Consider the following 20500-nt stretch of genomic DNA (forward strand, 5'->3'; position numbering starts at 1 on the left):
GAGATAGATAGAGTCCAATAGATAGAGAGAGAGCAAGAGAGAGTGACAGAGAAAGTATGATATTCATATTCTGCAAGAAAATTTGAGTTAACATTTGGGAGTACAAGTACAACTGCAAGAAAATAATTGTTCTCAAGGATGGAGATGAGGGGTGGGGTTTCTAGACTGAAAGCTTAATCCACATTCACAGACCCTAACCCCACAACTTTTTAATGCTTCATGCCGTACTGTCAACAGCCAGTATTCTCTACCGTGACATATTTGACATATTTGACATATTTAACACCACAAATGTAACAATTTATTTTAAATGGTGACCATTGGTTTTGTTGTGTTTATGCAGTCCCCTCCAAAATGATTGGAACAGCAAGCCCAATTATACACTGAAGACAATTGGGTTTGAGGTCAGAAGCTGTACATGAGATTCGTATCCGAATTTCAGTTTTTATTTCCAAGTATTTTTACAGTGGGGTGCAAAAATTTGGGCACTCCTGGTTTAAATGTCTGTTACAATCCCTCATTTGCCTATCTGACAAAGCTATGCCACTGCAAAGCTAAGCAACCTGCATCTCTGCCATTTTGATTGTCATTAAAATATACCTTTATTTCATGCATTTTGAAACAAGATGTACTGAATTATTTCCCCATCCATTAATAGTTGGCAAGTTTGTGGTCGCAAGACGGAGGGAAAAAGTTTTAGGGAAACGCTAATTTGAGTTTTTCAGGCCCAGAAAAGTTTCTCTGACAGAGAAAGCTTCGACCAAAACATAAAAAAACATAAAAAGCCATTGTGGCAAAACCAAGGCGTCCGTGGTCCTCATCATGGTGGACCAGTTTTTGAAGTTTGTTCACTTCGTTTGCTCTCCCCAAACTACCCTCCTGGAAAGAGACAGCGGAGCTCCTGTTCCTCCACGCCTTCCGTCTGCACGGCCTGCCCCTGGAGGTGACCAGGGGCCGTGGCCCTCAGTTCTCCAGTCGCTTTTAGAGGTCATGCTGTCCGCTCTGGGGGCCAAGACCCAGCTGCTGTCTAGCTTTCACCCCCAGACCGCCGGCCAGACTGAGCGGACGAGCCAGGAGTCGGCAAAGACACTGCGCTGCCTGGTGGAGAAATCCCTGCCCTCCTGGGAGGCCTCGCTCCCCTGGGTGGAGGATGCACATCATTGCTCCTCGGGGCCCCCATGTCCTGACTCCATCTCCCATCACACCCCCCACCTTCTCAATGCCTGACTCCATCTCCCATCACACCCCCCACCTTCTCAATGCCTGACTCCATCTCCCATCACACCCCCCACCTTCTCAATGCCTGACTCCATCTCCCATCACACCCCCCACCTTCTCAATGCCTGACTCCATCTCCCATCACACCCCCCACCTTCTCAATGCCTGACTCCATCTCCCATCACACCCCCCACCTTCTCAATGCCTGACTCCATCTCCCATCACACCCCCCACCTTCTCAATGCCTGACTCCATCTCCCATCACACCCCCCACCTTCTCAATGCCTGACTCCATCTCCCATCACACCCCCCACCTTCTCAATGCCTGACTCCATCTCCCATCACACCCCCCACCTTCTCAATTCCTGACTCCATCTCCCATCACACCCCCCACCTTCTCAATGCCTGACTCCATCTCCCATCACACCCCCCACCTTCTCAATGCCTGACTCCATCTCCCATCACACCCCCCACCTTCTCAATTCCTGACTCCATCTCCCATCACACCCCCCACCTTCTCAATGCCTGACTCCATCTCCCATCACCCCCCCCCACCTTCTCAATGCCTGACTCCATCTCCCATCACACCCCCCACCTTCTCAATGCCTGACTCCATCTCCCATCACACCCCCCACCTTCTCAATGCCTGACTCCATCTCCCATCACACCCCCCACCTTCTCAATGCCTGACTCCATCTCCCATCACACCCCCACCTTCTAAATGCCTGACTCCATCTCCCATCACACCCCCCACCTTCTCAATGCCTGACTCCATCTCCCATCACACCCCCCACCTTCTCAATGCCTGACTCCATCTCCCATCACACCCCCCACCTTCTCAATGCCTGACTCCATCTCCCATCACACCCCCCACCTTCTCAATGCCTGACTCCATCTCCCATCACACCCCCCACCTTCTCAATGCCTGACTCCATCTCCCATCACACCCCGACCTTCCAGGCATAGGGCCTGACTCCATCCAGTGTTCCATGTCTCCAGACTTGAGCTATATCTCACATCCCGGATTTTGTTTCTGTTTATCTGCCTGTTTGGACTGCCTTACTGTTATCGACCTTCTGCCTGTGACCACGACTACGTTTTGGTTTTCTTTCATTTTATGTGTGAGGTACCGTTCAGAGGACCCAGACACAGACCAGGGAGTATGCAAAAATGTTGTTCTTTAATCAGTCCAGAATCAAGCCAGGTAAACAGAGTTCAAACAATCCCAGAATCAAGCCAGGTAAACAGAGTTCAAACAATGCCAGAATCGAGATTCAAAATAATGGTCAAAAAACAAAGCAGGGGCCTATAATCTGAGAGTCACAAACTGGAGTACAAAAAGGGCCAAAACGAATAATCAAATAATCAAACAAGCAAAAAAAAATACAGGCTTACTATGAATCGGCAACCCGATATTGATCAACGTTCAGACAAAGAACAATGCAGAGACAGGTGTTTAAATACCAAGACCAGACCAAACTAGGCGGGGCACGGGAGTGAGGTGGGCTAAACAAACGGACAACATGCGGAGAACATAATAGGGTACTGATATAATAACAAAGAGGAAACGAAAACGTGGACTGGATGCCCACAGACCCACATGAAAGACATTCGGCTCCGGATTAGGACGTGGACATTACATAGTGATAGAACAGAGAGGCGGAGTTACAGAGCAGACTAGAAATGGGAGATAATTGTTAGTAAGTTACGTGTATAAATCTAAATACCCAAAATAAGTGACTGTTAGTTAATTAGTTAGACAGACAGTAAGTGTGTTAATATAGTATATTAGTACTCAGGGGCATAGGTTTCATTTCAACATTGGGTGTTCTCCCCCAGGAAATCTCTCACTTAATTTCCTGCATTCTGGTGAATTTTTATGAACCAATTTACTCCTCTTCTGCATCAATTTATCTTCACATTTACCTCAGTCCAGCTTCCTCATTGTTCGCCGCAAATCTTTCAGACCGTTTGCAAACACCGCGAACAGAATGCTAACGGAAAAAACTTTAATTGTTTGCAAACGTTCGCCTGTTTGCTGAACGCACCTCAGATAACTTCAGGCACAAGTTATAAACTAGATAACGTTAGCGTTTCATCCGCATATACTCTCATTCAGAAACACTGAAGGTAAAACAAGCGTGATAGTTACTTACACTTGATTTCCGACACTATCATGCTCCCGCAACGGTAGACATATCGCAACTGCGAGTCAGCGAGGCCGGCAGACCCAGCAAGGTTAAGATGGTATGGTCCAGTGGGGGTGTATGAAATAATTGTAAAATAGGCAAGAAAGATATCTAAGCGTTTAGACCCTCTGTGCTGTTATTTATACCTGTAATAGGGAGGAGGTTATCATTCATTATGTTTTGGGGGGACAAATTCACCTCTTCTAAATATTGAGGGGGACATGTCCCCCCCTGTCCCCCCTAAATCTACGCCCCAGTTAGTACTGTACAATATCTATATTAGTAGTTATTAGTCAGTATAGTGCTATACAACATTAAGTAGCGAGAAAAGCAGGAAGAAAGGAAATGCGAGACTGGGGAGGAATCGTGGGAAACCGTAAATCTCCGAAATCACCCGAATAGTGCAACACGCAGACAGGGGAGTGACTACGGCTCGAAAACATCGGCGGAGACGAAATGCAATGAACAGTAATGGTGATAACAGAAAACCAGATATGATAATGAAAAATGATAAATTACAAGAAAAAAAAGAATAAACTAACAGACAGAACTAGAAACCGAACCCCTGCCTGGATTATAGTTTACAAACTGTCTAGTCTTCTATATACTTGTTTTCCTGCGATCAACCTACGCCTGCTTAACCTGCCCCAAAGTTAATAAAGACTTTGATTGGAACATCTGTCATTTCGGTTCCTTGTTCTGAAGGCTGGCACGCTTCAGGAAGTCAATTGAGGATGTTCTGTTTGGTAGTGTTGACATTGTAGGCAGATTGTGTTTTCTTTGATTTGGAGTACAAAACAAACACTAAACTGCTAATGAAACAATGGATCTCATGCAGGAACATTTCCACATTATCATCACACACAATAAACTTCTCATGAAACAATGGACCTGACACAAGAACATTTCTATGATGTCATCAGGGCGGCCTGTAGCGGAGTGGTTAAGGTAAATGACTGGGACATGCAAAGTCAGTGGTTCTAATCCTGGTCTAGCCACAATAAGATCTGCACAGCCGTTGGGCCCTTGAGTAAGGCCCTTAACCCTGCATTGTTCCAGATTATCTCCTGCTTAGTCTAATCAACTGTACGTCGCTCTGGATAAGAGCGTCTACCAAATGCCAATAATTTTATGTAATGTAATGGAATCATCATAAATCAAAAGGGTTCACCCGAGTGCACCACATTGGGTTGACCAAACACACTTCACAAAACTGTCCTGAATCTAGATGTCTGGTACAATACAATATACAGTAAGGAGAATGATGAGGAGGTCGATATAACAGGACTTGCTGTTTAATAGCATCTCCACAACCCCCTCCTCATACACCCTGCTCATCTCTCACAGCTCCTGGAATGAACCCATCCCAGGACATCTCCCCTGTTAAGCAAAGAAGAACTACACAACCTTTTGTAACATTCCTTTCTCCTCCTTTTTTTACAGTAACACAGTTGGTAGGAAAACAAGCCCCAGTATCTGATTAAGGCCTCTCTGGTCTCTCTCCTTTGAAGTCCAGTTCAGGGGGTGGTTTAGTGACGCCTCCTCTGCAGTTCAGTTTAAGGGGTGGTTTAGTTACTCTCCTTTGCAGTCCAGTTTAAGGGGTGGTTCAGTGACGCCTCCTCTGCAGTCCAGTTTAAGGGGTGGTTTAGTGACTCTCCTCTGCAGTCCAGTTTAAGGGGTGGTTCACTGACTCTCCTCTGCAGTCCAGTTTAAGGGGTGGTTTAGTGACTCTCCTCTGCAGTCCAGTTTAAGGGGTGGTTCAGTCACTCTCCTCTGCAGTCCAGTTTAAGGGGTGGTTTAGTGACTCTCCTTTGCAGTCCAGTTTCAGGGGTGGTTTAGTGACTCTCCTCTGCAGTCCAGTTTAAGGGGTGGTTCACTGACTCTCCTCTGCAGTCCAGTTTAAGGGGTGGTTTAGTGACTCTCCTCTGCAGTCCAGTTTAAGGGGTGGTTCAGTCACTCTCCTCTGCAGTCCAGTTTAAGGGGTGGTTTAGTGACTCTCCTTTGCAGTCCAGTTTAAGGGGTGGTTCAGTGACTCTCCTCTGCAGTCCAGTTTAAGGGGTGGTTCACTGACTCTCCTCTGCAGTCCAGTTTAAGGGGTGGTTTAGTGACTCTCCTCTGCAGTCCAGTTTCAGGGGTGGTTTAGTGACTCTCCTCTGCAGTCCAGTTTAAGGGGTGGTTCAGTGACTCTCCTCTGCAGTCCAGTTTAAGGGGTGGTTCAGTGACTCTCCTCTGCAGTCCAGTTTAAGGGGTGGTTTAGTGATTCTCCTTTGCAGTGCAGAGAAGGGGTGGTTTAGTGACTCTCCTTTGCAGTCCAGTTTCAGGGGTGGTTTAGTGACTCTCCTCTGCAGTCCAGTTTAAGGGGTGGTTCACTGACTCTCCTCTGCAGTCCAGTTTAAGGGGTGGTTTAGTGACTCTCCTCTGCAGTCCAGTTTAAGGGGTGGTTCAGTCACTCTCCTCTGCAGTCCAGTTTAAGGGGTGGTTTAGTGACTCTCCTTTGCAGTCCAGTTTCAGGGGTGGTTCAGTGACTCTCCTCTGCAGTCCAGTTTAAGGGGTGGTTCACTGACTCTCCTCTGCAGTCCAGTTTAAGGGGTGGTTTAGTGACTCTCCTCTGCAGTCCAGTTTAAGGGGTGGTTCAGTCACTCTCCTCTGCAGTCCAGTTTAAGGGGTGGTTTAGTGACTCTCCTTTGCAGTCCAGTTTCAGGGGTGGTTCAGTGACTCTCCTCTGCAGTCCAGTTTAAGGGGTGGTTCACTGACTCTCCTCTGCAGTCCAGTTTAAGGGGTGGTTTAGTGACTCTCCTCTGCAGTCCAGTTTCAGGGGTGGTTTAGTGACTCTCCTCTGCAGTCCAGTTTCAGGGGTGGTTTAGTGACTCTCCTCTGCAGTCCAGTTTAAGGGGTGGTTCACTGACTCTCCTCTGCAGTCCAGTTTAAGGGGTGGTTCAGTGACTCTCCTCTGCAGTCCAGTTTCAGGGGTGGTTCAGTGACTCTCCTCTGCAGTCCAGTTTAAGGGGTGGTTCAGTGACTCTCCTCTGCAGTCCAGTTTAAGGGGTGGTTCAGTGACTCTCCTCTGCAGTCCAGTTTAAGGGGTGGTTTAGTGATTCTCCTTTGCAGTGCAGAGAAGGGGTGGTTTAGTGACTCTCCTTTGCAGTCCAGTTTAAGGGGTGGTTTAGTGATTCTCCTTTGCAGTGCAGAGAAGGGGTGGTTTAGTGACTCTCCTCTGCAGTGCAGTTTAAGGGGTGGTTTAGTGACTCTCCTCTGCAGTGCAGAGAAGGGGTGGTTTAGTGACTCTCCTTTGCAGTCCAGTTTAAGGGGTGGTTTAGTGATTCTCCTTTGCAGTGCAGAGAAGGGGTGGTTTAGTGACTCTCCTCTGCAGTGCAGTTTAAGGGGTGGTTTAGTGACTCTCCTTTGCAGTGCAGAGAAGGGGTGGTTTAGTGACTCTCCTTTGCAGTCCAGTTTAAGGGGTGGTTTAGTGATTCTCCTTTGCAGTGCAGAGAAGGGGTGGTTTAGTGACTCTCCTCTGCAGTGCAGTTTAAGGGGTGGTTTAGTGACTCTCCTCTCCGGGTCAGGGAGGTGTGCCCTCCTGCAGGATTCTCAGCCCCCTGGTGTGTCTGAGGAGCTTGGTGCCGCAGCATGTCTGAGGGCTCTGGCTCCAGTGTTGCCCACAGGTGAATGTGGTTCCTCCATCAGCCCGCCATGCGTTCTGACCCGATAAGGCCGAGGCTTCTGTACCTGCCGCAGTACTGACCCATGTGCATTCTGTCGTCAGCCAGACTCTCTCCTGGCTGCAGTTAGAGAGTGTGTGAAGTCGTGTCTGGTTCTCCAATCTTCCCCAGCCCTTGAACACAGTGTGAAATCGTGTCTGGTTCTCCAATCTTCCCCAGCCCTTGAACACAGTTGGATGGCCCTTCACAAACTCCTCCCCTGCAGCCGGCACAACGTGAGTGCGCTGAATTAGCTGCAGTGACTCAGTGGCATGGTGAACCCAGAAGTGGCTTTGAAAGACCTGACACCACATGCATGTCCTGCTCTGACGCTCTGTGTTTGAGCTGTGAAATCTGCAGTTGAGCTGTGAAACATCCCTGAACATTAAGGACAGTATCCCCTGGACCGTACAGGACTTTAAAAGGAGGGCGCAGGGCTCCATGCTGCTGTGGACTCACTGGGGATGGACCACTAAATTCAATATATTCCCCATTAATTTCTACCTTTTGGGCCCATACACTTTTGCCTTGCGCTGACACGTCACCCAGAAATCCATATTCATCTGACTCTGTGCCGCTAATATTATCCACTGTCTGTGGTGAGCATCACGCATGTTGAACCGTGCCCTTTCAAAAAATCACCTTCCTTTTCCTGACAGAATTTCGTCAGCTTCGCCTCCCAACGCAAACTTGATATGGCCCGCCTTTTCTTATCAAGTCCTGACGCAATTCTATACCGTTTATAAACGGCTTATCCATTTCGGCCGATCATTTGCGTTTGCCGGCCGGCGTAAGCTGCATCGCTGTGTTCACCTGTCATACGCCATCGTCCGCAGGTGTGCTCGTTAACTTCTCATAGTTTAATGTGCGCGACTCGCCTCCATTCAGTGCTAGACTGCGTCCCACAATCTTTCACTCCACCATCCTTTACTCCACTCCCCCAGGGCCACTCCTCCACTTCTGCGAAATAATGTGGCGCAAAGGAGTGCTGTATGCCTATACACTTTCCGTCTATTGGGACGCACCTGTAGTGTAGATGCATAAATGCTTTTGTTTTTTCAGTCCTCATCGGCGATGGAAATGTAACTTCACCTTTCCCGCAGCGGACATCAAGGTAAGTTATTCACATGAATGGTGGCGCTGGTTTGATTAACTTTGTTGTAGTATTTCTTTTTTAGTTTTACTTCTGACACTATTTTATATAAGGAGAACGAGGAGGAGGCCGATATAACAGGATTAGTCGTTTAATAGCGTCTCTCAAAACCCCTCCTTGTACATCGGGTTATTCTTCAAGGGTTCCGATTGTATCTGTAAACACACTAAGACTCGGAACTGTACTGGGCTCTCAGGTCCTCTTAGCACTCATACTTGTGTTTGATTTGCACTTCGTTGTACGTCGCTCTGGATAAGAGCGTCTGCTAAATGCCTTGTAATGTAATGTAATGTAATGTAATGTGATGGGTTATATCTCTCAAGGCTCGGAATGTATTTCTTTGCCTCTGATTTGCTACAATTTTAGATTTGCAATCACACAATTAACATGTGATTAAAGTGCAAATTTTCAGATTTTATTAAAGGGTATTTTGTATACACTTTGGGTTCCCATGTAGAAATTATAGCGGTGTTTATACGTAGCCCTTCCATCTCAGGGCACCGTAACGTTTGGGACAAAGTGGAGTGAAGTATGCATTTTCAGAATAATGGGACGCACCCATTGGCTGTATCTGAAATGGCTCACTATTCACTTATTACTAATCCCTACTTTGTGAATATCAATTTAATACGCTACACATGTTTATCTAAAAAAAATTAGAATACCGTGGAAAAGTTACTTTTTTCTGTTTAATTGAAACTTTCACATATTCTAGATTCATTACACATAAAGTGAAATATTTCAATTATTTATTATTTTGAATCTCGATGATTATCTATGTGGTTCAGGTCAATCAAGCACAGTAATACCATGGTCAACAAACCAGTTACTAGTAGATTTGGCACTGTGGGCAGATGCCAAGTCCTGCTGGAAAAGGAAATCAGCATCTCCATAAAGCTTGTCAGCAGACGGAAGCATGAAGTACTCTAAAATCTCCTGGTAATCTGCTGCGTTGACTCTGGACTTGATAAAACACAGTGGACCAACACCAGCAGATGACATGGCACCCCAAATCATCACTGACTGTGGAAACTTGGACACACTGGACTTCAAGCAACTTCCAGTCAACTTTCCATGAATATGCGTTGATACAACACTCTGCGAACAGCCAGCCCTTTCAGCAACGACCTTCTATGGCTTACCCTCCTTGTGGAGGGTGTCAATGAGTGTCTACTGGGCAACTGTCACGTCAGCAGTTTTCCCCATGATTGCCCGACCATGTATTGAGAGCATAAATGAACATACTTTTCAGAAGACCGACATTTCTGTATTATAAATCTTTTTTTTGACTGGTCTCATGTAATATTGTAATATTTTCAGATACTGGAGCTGTAAGACGTAATCGTCAAGATTAAAACAAAAAAAGGCTTGAAATATTTCACTTTATGTGTAATGAATCTAGAATATAAGAAAGTTTAACTTTTTGAAACAAATGACAGAAAAAAAGAAACTTTTCCACCATATACAAATTTTTTGAGATGCACCTTGTATAGTTTACTAAATAAAGAGTGAATTTGGACAGCAGACGTCGTATTTTGCAATATATCCGCGTAATCGCGTATAAGGCTATGGATCTTGCCGCAAATCCATTAACAAACATAGGTCTATACAGCCTGTTCTTAAAAACCCTCATTTCCATCTTACAATGCCCAGTGAAGATGCAGCTCCCTTAACCCAGATATGGCGTTCAATTTGTTATTTTTCTTCTTTTAAAAAAAATAAATAAAATTTTTAAGCATGGCCGTGGCTTATTTTATGTGTCTAATATGTAAAAGAACATATTTTTATGGTGGTGCAGTGGGTAGCACTGCCGCCTCACAGCAAGGAGGTCCTGGGTTCGAATCCCCGTCGGCCGGGGCCTCTCTGTGCGGAGTTTGCATGTTCTCCCCGTGTCTGCGTGGGTTTCCTCCGGGTACTCCGGTTTCCTCCCACAGTCCAAAGACATGCACGTTAGGCTGATTGGAGAGTCTAAATTGCCCGTAGGTATGAGTGTGTGAGTGAATGGTGTGTGTGCCCTGAGATAGACTGGCGACCTGTCCAGGGTGTATTCCTGCCTTTCGCCCAATGTATGCTGGGATAGGCTCCAGCCCCCCTGCGACCCTGATCAGGATAAGCGGGTTCAGGTAATGGATGGATGGATGGATATTTTTATGGAGTAAATATCTACAACACACCCTACACCGTTCTATACAAAAAACACTGGTTTAGAAGAATGCTATTACCGCTTTTAGTCGATAGACTGAATGTAGCCTACTCGTTCATCACAAATTACGTTTATTTCTTGGTTTACTATTCACTACATTAGGGTGAATTCAGATTCAGAATTTGGGACGCATTAAGTATTTTGAGTTTTTCGCCTTGACTAGCTAATCATTGTCATTCAGCATTTTCACCTCAAATACCGTGTATATAAATTGCTCATGGTCACATGACATTTATTCTGTGACTCACTCATTGAAGTGGGCGTGGCGATGGTCACCCAGGAAGTAGGCAGGAGACAGGGTACCGGGACACAGTGTAGCATTTGGGCCTTATTTGTTAAGATGATACAAATGTCATGCATGATACTGATTATCAAGTATAAGATATTACTGCAACAAAATAAAGTAAAACATTTTGAATATAATTTTTTCCTTCTTTAAATCTTTTTATTTTCAGGCTGTCCCAAATTATCTTCACGTGTATGGTAATTAAGTTCATGAATGAAAAATAATATAACATGGCTGAAATTTGAGTGTGTGTAAATAAATGTCACTCTAACATCATTAATATCATTAAAAAACTTACAAACTAAATTATCCAACTGTATATATAATTTTTATACATGGTTTGTGATATGGTTTGTGGCTACGCCACCTAGCAATACGCCTTCTTTGGCATGTCATGTTTTATTTACATTATTTTAATATCTTTTCAATCAGGGTCGATTTGCCAGAAGCACCATTACTGGTGGGTGTAATTCACTATTTTCTCTGATTAGCTGATGTTTTCAATAAAAGCGCAACAACAAGCAAAAACGCACCAACACTCAGTACACCAGTGGTTTCTTTCTTTTTCAGGTCATTCCAAGTTGTTGTACAAGCTATCCTCAATGCTTGTGCAATGGATTTCCCCTCTTTTCTAAGCTTCAAAATAGCTTGCCTTTCTCCCAAAGACAGCTCTCTGGTCTTGATGTTGGTTTATCATTTCTAACACAAATGGGTGGTCTGATATAAAAGGTGATGTTCTTAGTTGTTTAACAAATCTAGACAAAAATACCAGGAAATAAAGGCTGAAATTCAGATCTGTCATCTCATCTACATCTTTTGACCTCAAACTCAATTGTCTTCAGTGTATAGCAAAAACAAAGAAATTGCTATTCAAATATTTTTGGAGGGGACTGTAGAACTCTCATAAAATGAGGAACCTCTAACCTGCCTGGTGTGGGAGATTGAACCTAAAGAGTGCAATCACGTGCAATATCAACCTATAATCACGTGCAATATCAACTCATTATCATGTGCAATATCTCCCTATAATCATGTGCAATATCTTTTTTTTTTTTTTTTTAGATTTTTCCCTTTTTCTCCCAATTTGGTAGCCAATTGTACCTCGTCTGATTCAATTGGAGGTAGTCGTATTAGATGTACCCTGGGCGGCCCGAATGAGAGCGACACGCCTTCTTCAAGCCGTCTCGTCTCGTGCCCGTTGCCGTGATTCCGAGGCGCCCGAGGTGCTTATTGTGCGGCGATCTAATAACCCTGCCAAGTCCCTCCCTCTGGAGCAGCGAGCCAATTATTGCTGCCCCACATGAGCCGGCCAAACTTGGCTTTTGGCAGGACCGAGAATCGAACCCCGGTGTGCAACTGCAGCAAACTGCAACCGCAAGTCTGCTGCGTCTTAGCCTGTTTCGCCACCGCGGCAGTGTGTGCAGTATCTACCTATAATCACGTGTAATATCAACTTATAATCAATATGTAACTATAATCATGTGCAATATCTACTTATAATCACGTGTAATATCTAACTATAATCATGTGCAATATCTACCTATAATCACGTGTAATATCTAACTATAACCATGTGCAATGTCTACTTATAATCATGTACAATATCTACCTCTAATCACTGCAATATCAACTTATAATCATGTGCAATATGTAACTATAATCATGTGCAATATCTACCTATTATTTTATCTCCTTGTAGGTAGTTTATCAGAAGTAGTATGGGCATTGTATGGACCCAAGGCATCTTTTATGACAAAGTAATATTTGGGGTACACCAAATAATATAAGATACAAAGTATCTACATTTGGTTTTGTAATATACATAAACTGTACGCGATATGATCACAGTATTATACAGTACACTAATTTTTTTATTTGTGTGTGCCTGGTTGCACCAGACTACATGTATTGATATAGATGTATACAGAACAAATTAATATTGATTGTACATTAACCAAACTTATCGATAATTACTACTGTTATACTCACCTTCAATGCACTATGTCCCCTCAAAATAAACCTTGCTGTCTATGTGTCTATTGTGCTAAGCCTCTCATTTACATGCAGAACAGTGAATACTTACAATAGCTTACATGTACATGTTCATTTGACAGATTTTTAAGCAGAAACATTAGATTTTCCTTAAGTGTAGCAGTCTCAGGTTGGATTTTAGTTTTTTGAATAATCTGGTAATATTTAAGTTGTTTATGTGTTCCAATGGATTCTACGGAGAGCAATCCCCTCTGTTGGGAAATGCTCCAGGCCCATTACTGATATGTACCATAGATATGTTGAGTGTAATCAGTCCTCCTTTGTTTTCTTTCTAGGTGGGTGATTTCCAGCAGAGAGCAGCTTCACCATCTCTTTACCACCTCATTCAGTCAAAAAGAAGAAAGCAGGACCCCTCCCTCTAACAGGAAGCACAAGCTTGCACTTCAAACCGTCACATTTTCCCTCCTATTCAGACGTCAGTTACTTACTAATCTACGACTGTCAGTACCTCTCGTACTTGCAGTTTACCATGCAGAAAACCCCCGAAGTGTAAACTGCATGCATCTAGCTTTTGAGTGCATCTGAGAACTGTTCTGAAAGGATAACATTCCCTGCCTGAATAGGTCATGCACTTTGTTTCTGATACAATCCTTTCAAACCCTCGTCTGAAGTCAAACCCTCCATTGAGGAAGCTCTCCCTCCTTTTTGCAACTTTCCAGTCTGTAAACACATATCATTTACAAAATGGTGGACCTCAAGAATCCACGAAGAAAGCTTTTGATTGTGCTGTTCTGCATCTGTGCTACTACCATAGTTTTATTTAGCTCCAGCAATACGTCATCATACTTATCACAACTTGTCTTTCGGCGGTCCGACAAACCCGTTTCCAGGGCACTGTGTGCCTGCCGCCAGTGCATCTCTGTTGAGGATGAAGACCCCTGGTTCAGGAAGCGCTTTAACACGTCCATATCGCCGCTCTTGTCACAGAAGAACGCCATGCTGTCTGACGACACCTTTCAATGGTGGCAGGTAAGCACGCACACAAAAAAGTACCTATGATGCTGGAAATCATCCAAAAGCTGACCTGCTGGCTCAGTCTGCACGCTAAAGCCATAGCACTGCCTGGCTCATTCTGCATGCTAAAGCCATAGCGCTGCCTGGCTCATTCTGCATGCTAAAGCCATAGCGCTGCCTGGCTAATTCTGCATGCTAAAGCCATATCGCTGCCTGGCTCATTTGGCACGCTAAAGCCATAGCGCTGCCTGCCTCATTCTGCATGCTAAAACCATAGCTCTGCCTGCCTCATTCTGCATGCTAAAGCCATAGCGCTGCCTGGCTCATTTGGCATGCTAAAGCCATAGCTCTGCCTGGCTCATTTGGCATGCTAAAGCCATAGCTCTGCCTGGCTCTTTCTGCTGCATTGCTCTTTTTGGCATGCTGTTGCTTCAATGCTGCTGTTGCTTATATTACATGCTGTTACTGCATTTGCATTGTAATCGTTTCTTCAGAAGTCTTCTGACTGAACTGTGTATGTGTGTGTGTGTGGGTGTGTGTGTTTTGGTTTTGGTCTGTTGACAAATGTAATCGCAGTAAAACCATGTAAATACAGCATAACCTGCCATCTGCCTAAGAAAGGCTTTATTCTGCTCCCATAGCTACCGTTGCTCTTGTTGATTGACTCTTGAGCAGCTGACTCCTGACACACTCTTGTGTGTCTTTATTGTGTCCCCAGAGGCTACAGACTAAGAAAAATGCCAACTACAGTGCTTTGGTGCAGAAACTATTCAAGGTTGTCCCTGGGGAGGGACATTACAACGACTCAGGGCCCAATCGCTGCAGGACTTGCGCTGTAGTCGGGAATTCTGGGAACCTCAAGGGATCTGATTACGGAGCCCTCATTGACTCCAATGACTTCGTCATAAGGTGAAAGACTCAGCCTGACCTGACCTAAAAACAGGGACCACTGCTCTTTCTCATTCATATAAATTACCTTGACAGGGACATTTAAAGTACTGTAGCTGTCCCCTGACTTTCTGATTATTTAAAGTGCAGAGTAATATGGAGAGAATTGAATGATTATTGTGATTGGTGCAATCATTTTGTTTGTAATGTTTGGAAAATATAAGGTTTGGTTTCTTGTGATCTTGTGTAGTAGCGACACCTACTGTTCAAATGTGTAAGTTCCTGTGCATAGACAGCATACTGTGGTCACGTGAGTCAGTTGCGTTAATTGGGAGTACTGTGGATTGGTCGAAACATTCGAGAACGGCAGAGAGGTACTTAAATGACCTTGCAATGCATTTCTGCAACAATAAGAAATAGCGCTGGGTTAATATATAATTTTCTAGAAAATGGCTGAACGGATTATGAAATAAACTTCAAAATTAGTCAGAAAACAGCCATAGCTGTTGGTGGGATATTTGGTTCCATACATGAGTGTAATGCCTGTATCGAACAATTAGCAAAACAAACTTGTATTTCTACTAAACCGGAAATATGTTGACCAGAAATGTAATAAAAGTTGCCTTTTATTGTCTGACTCCGTGGGGAGGTGAGGGTTGCAAACCATGAGCATAGTGAGAGGGAGGCTGGAGTTTTATTGCCCTGCTTTGCAAATAAGAGGCTGATAAACATCTAAACTGCTGTTCTCGCCTTTAATCGTCTTTAACAATCTGGCATTGCAATTTTGTGCTTTTATTATGTCACAGTTTTTTGTTTCTAGAAATAAAATATGATTTACCCTGATTAACTATTAAAAGCTGAGGCAGCTTGTCCTACCATGTGTTCTTCCACCCTGAACTCCTGAATTACAAAGCTTGCATCGATTAAGTCAATAGAAATGTTAATTGAATACCAGTTAGTGTATTTTCTGTGGCAATAGTGTTGAAACATATTTCTCACATCACGTTACAGAAACCATAATGATGTTTCTTGGTTGTATGGTAAACTTGGGCCACAAGAATGCAGCGATCATGATTGCATTGTCTAAAATCAATGTCAAGACTAGTTTACATAGCAGTCAGTTCTCTAAGAGCGATACATATTGTCTCTGCAGAATGAACAAAGCTCCCATTTTGGGCTATGAAAAGGACGTAGGGAACAGAACCACCCATCGTGTCATGTACCCAGAAAGTGCCACAAACCTGCAAAAGGACACGAGTCTGCTGCTGATACCATTCAAGACTTTGGATCTGGAGTGGATTACTAGTGCTCTGACCACAGGCACTGTGAAACGGTAGGTGGCCATGGGCTACATTGGGAATGCATTTGTGTTTGAACATTGATCTAAGAAGCTGAATGCAGCTCTGAGAAACAAGAGCCCTCGTCAGAAGCTGCTGTGGTGCTCACTCACTTTGTTTTTGGATGAAAAAGAAGCAACAGTTTTCATCATTACGCTTTGCATTTAATGTTAGGGTGAGGGGCAAAATGAGCTAGACAGACAGTTATGCACAAAGAAAGGGAAAAAGGGCTCCTTTATCAGCTCTTGGTTCAGTGCTGCCATGGATGCTCCAAGTGTCCTGCCCTGGGGTACTAGTGGACTCTGTGATCTTGTGGATCGTCATTGGACTAAGTGCCACCCAGCAGGCTATTGACATCAACAGCACCCGGATGCCGGTGATGGCCAAGATTAATGCAGACAAGAATAAGGTGAAAGAGTCTTGTGTCGCACTTTGTTCCAAGATGCTTTTGTGTCTGTGTGTGTGTGTGTGTGTATATGTACAAGTGTGTGAATATACAAATATCACATGTAGTATGTCTCTTGTGCTCATTCTGTGACTTTTATGATTTTATTCAACACAGGTGTTAATATACAACCCCACGTTCTTAAAGTACGTCTATGATGTGTGGCTTGAACGCCATGGGCAATATCCCTCCACCGGCTTCTTAACCTTGATGTTCGCCATCCACGTATGTGATGAGGTAAGCACATATTACACATTTTAACAAACTATATCATTAACAAACTGGCTTTATCCAATTTACCCAAGAAAAAAAGCAAAAGCAAAGTGCAGTGTCAGATGCAGTGTACGTTTGAGCTGGCGTATACTGCCATCTAGTGTTGGTGAAATGCCCTGATACTTTTTTTACTGTATGCATGATGAGCCACTGGTAGAATTTTTGCAACATCAAATTTCATTGACCATTCCTGAATCACTTATAAGTCTTCTTAATGTCTTGTTAGGACCACAGATGTAGTGTTTCCATGGTGCTTCTGATTTAATACTGTCCTTTCGGATTTAATCCCAAACTTAACTGTGACAAATCAGAAGTAATCCTTACTGGACCGAAAAACCATGACCTCGCTAATCCCCAGCCTCGGTCTGGATATAGACGGCTTCGTAGTGAATGCCTCTATAATCTCAGCCTCATAGTGAATGCCTCTATAACGTCAGCCTCATAGGGAATGCCTCTATAACCTCAGCCTCATAGTGAATGCCTCTATAACCTCAGCCTCATAGTGAATGCCTCTATAACCTCAGCCTCATAGTGAATGCCTCTATAACGTCAGCCTCATAGTGAATGCCTCTATAACCTCAGCCTCGTACTGAATGCCTCCACAGCTGCCTGTAACCTCAGCCTCGTAGTGAATGCCTCTATAACCTCAGCCTCATAGTGAATGCCTCTATAACCTCAGCCTCATAGTGAATGCCTCTATAACGTCAGCCTCATAGGGAATGCCTCTATAACCTCAGCCTCATAGTGAATGCCTACATAACCTCAGCCTCGTACTGAATGCCTACATTACCTCAGCCTCGTACTGAATGCCTACATTACCTCAGCCTCGTAGTGAATGCCTACATTACCTCAGCCTCGTAGTGAATGCCTCTATAACCTCAGCCTCGTACTGAATGCCTACATAACCTCAGCCTCGTAGTGAATGCCTCTATAACCTCAGCCTCATAGTGAATGCCTCTATAACCTCAGCCTCATAGTGAATGCCTCTATAACCTCAGCCTCATAGTGAATGCCTCCACAGCTGTTTGTAACCTGGGCCTCACAAAATCTACTCAGTTCAACATCAAACTGTCCATCTGCTTCCTTTTGGTCTCAGGTGAATGTTTTTGGATTTGGAGCATCCAAGGACAGAACCTGGCAGCATTACTGGGAGACAAGGAAATTTCTCCAGTCAAAGCCAACCGGAGGGCATGCTGGAGACTATGAGTCCATCACCATGAAGCTGCTGGCCTGTAAAAATAAAATGAAGTTGTTTGAAGGGAGATGAGGGTAACCATTGGCTGTGAAATGAACAGGACTGCCGAACGGCCTTAAAGGCTGAAGTTAGAGCATGGTAAATGGTTGGCATTTATATAGCGCCTTTTTCCAAAGCGCTGTACAATTTTGCTTCTCATCCACCCATTCATACACACACACACACCAACGGCGATTGGCTGCCATGCAAGGCACCGACCAGCTCGTCAGGAGCATTTGGGAGTTAAGTGTCTTGCTCAGGGACACTTCGACACAGCCTGGGTGGGGGATCGAACTGGCAACCCTCCGGCTGCCAGCTGACTGCTCTTACTGCCTGAGCCAATGAGACGACTGCTCTTACTGCCTGAGCCAATGAGACGACTGCTCTTACTGCCTGAGCCAATGAGACAACTGCTCTTACTGCCTGAGCCAATGAGACGACTGCTCTTACTGCCTGAGCCAATGAGACGACTGCTCTTACTGCCTGAGCCATGTCGCCCCCTTAGCAGCACTGGCTTCCGCAATATGACGTACACAAGTAAAACTAGATATGACATATACACAAGTTAAACTAGATATGACATACACAAGTAAAACTAGATATGACATGTACACAAGTTAAACTATATATGACATACACAAGTAAAACTAGATGACATGTACACAAGTAAAACTAGATATGACATATACACAAGTTAAACTATATATGACATACACAAGTAAAACTAGATATGACATGTACACAAGTTAAACTATATATGACATACACAAGTAAAACTAGATGACATGTACACAAGTAAAACTAGATATGACATATACACAAGTTAAACTATATATGACATACACAAGTAAAACTAGATATGACATGTACACAAGTAAAACGAGATATGACATACACAAGTAAAACTAGATATGACATATACACAAGTAAAACTATATATGACATGTACACAAGTTAAACTAGATATGACATACACAAGTTAAACTAGATATGACATACACAAGTTAAACTAGATATGACATGTACACAAGTTAAACTAGATATGACATACACAAGTTAAACTAGATATGACATATACACGAGTAAAACTAGATATGACATGTACACAAGTAAAACTAAATATGACATGTACACAAGTTAAACTAGATATGACATATACACAAGTTAAACTAGATATGACATATACATGAGTAAAACTAGATACATTTTGGAATACTTTAACGCTTTACTTTGTTTGACTAAATTGGGGAAAAAGTACATTTTGACTTCAGCTCATCTTTAATATGCTTTGTTTTGAGGGAATAATTTAATCAAGTAAATTAAATCATGAAGTTCTATCAATAACTTGGGACATTTTTAGTTTTAAACGGATATATAACTTTGCCTGTATGACTGGTGTACACATGGTGAATATCTGTGAGGGCTATGTCTCTGTATGTGAAGTGCCTTATCAATGAAATTCCTAATGTGTAAGGTTTGGGTTTTGGGGATGGGGGTTTTGTGCCTTTTCAACTTTATCTTGCATTTATGAATTAAATTATTATTTGTTCCATCCATCCATCCATTATCTTAACCCGCTTATCCTGAACAGGGTCGCAGGGGGGCTGGAGCCTATCCCAGCATACATTGGGCAAAAGGCAGGAATACACCCTGGACAGGTCGCCAGTCCATCGCAGGGCACACACACCATTCACTCACACACTCATACCCATGGGAAATTTCGACTCTCCAATCAGCCTAACCTGCATGTCTTTGGACTGTGGGAGGAAACCGGAGTACCCGGAGGAAACCCACGCAAACAAGGGGAGAACATGCAAACTCCACACAGAGAGGCCCCGATTATTATTTTTTATTTAATAAAAAATGTATTTTATTTGAAGATTGTTTAAAATAAGAACAGCTGCTCAGAGGGTATTCTGCTCTGAGGGTTTAGACTCAGCCTAATCACACACAGATATTCTGAGGGTTTAGACTCAGCCTAATCTCACACAGGTATTCTGCTCTGAGGGTTTAGACTCAGCCTAATTACACAGGTATTCTGAGGGTTTAGTCTCAGCCTAATCACACACAGATATTCTGAGGGTTTAGACTCAGCCTAATCTCACACAGGTATTCTGCTCTGAGGGTTTAGACTCAGCCTAATTACACAGGTATTCTGAGGGTTTAGTCTCAATCACACAGGTTTTCTGCTCTGAGGGTTTAGTTTCAGCCTAATCACACAGGTTTTCTGCTCTGAGGGTTTATACTCAGCCTAATCACACAGATATTCTGCACTGAGGGTTTAGACTCTGCCTAATCTCACGCACCTGAGGATCAGAAGGTTCTATGGTTCCTGGTCTACAAAGTTTCTGAATTAGCCGATTTGCCATCTCCAGATAGGGAGAAATCTACAGTGACTAAATTATGTAGTTATGTCTGATATTCTTTCATAAGTGACAATCAAACCCTTTGCTTTTCATGTGCTTAAGAAGGGATGTCTGGACATTCTGGCAACATGAAAGAAACAAGCTCAGTTAAATTAACCACATAGATTATGTTTGCTGGACCTGCTGAGATACATTGGTGCTCTG

General features: G+C 43.7%; 1 protein-coding gene across 1 annotated transcript; it reads left to right on the plus strand.

The window, feature by feature from the left end:
* Positions 1-990: 990 nt before the first annotated feature.
* LOC133136612 (CMP-N-acetylneuraminate-beta-galactosamide-alpha-2,3-sialyltransferase 1-like) lies at positions 991-18001 on the plus strand. The gene is made up of 9 exons (XM_061254249.1): positions 991-1143; positions 6971-7024; positions 7286-7341; positions 13630-13768; positions 14472-14662; positions 15795-15974; positions 16342-16387; positions 16541-16660; positions 17793-18001. The coding sequence occupies exons 1-9, from the start codon at positions 991-993 to the stop codon at positions 17961-17963; spliced, it is 1110 nt and encodes a 369-aa protein (XP_061110233.1). The 3' UTR covers positions 17964-18001.
* Positions 18002-20500: the final 2499 nt, after the last annotated feature.

The sequence above is a fragment of the Conger conger genome, chromosome 9 (genome assembly GCF_963514075.1).
Source record: "Conger conger chromosome 9, fConCon1.1, whole genome shotgun sequence".
Taxonomy (NCBI): Eukaryota; Metazoa; Chordata; class Actinopteri; order Anguilliformes; family Congridae; genus Conger; species Conger conger.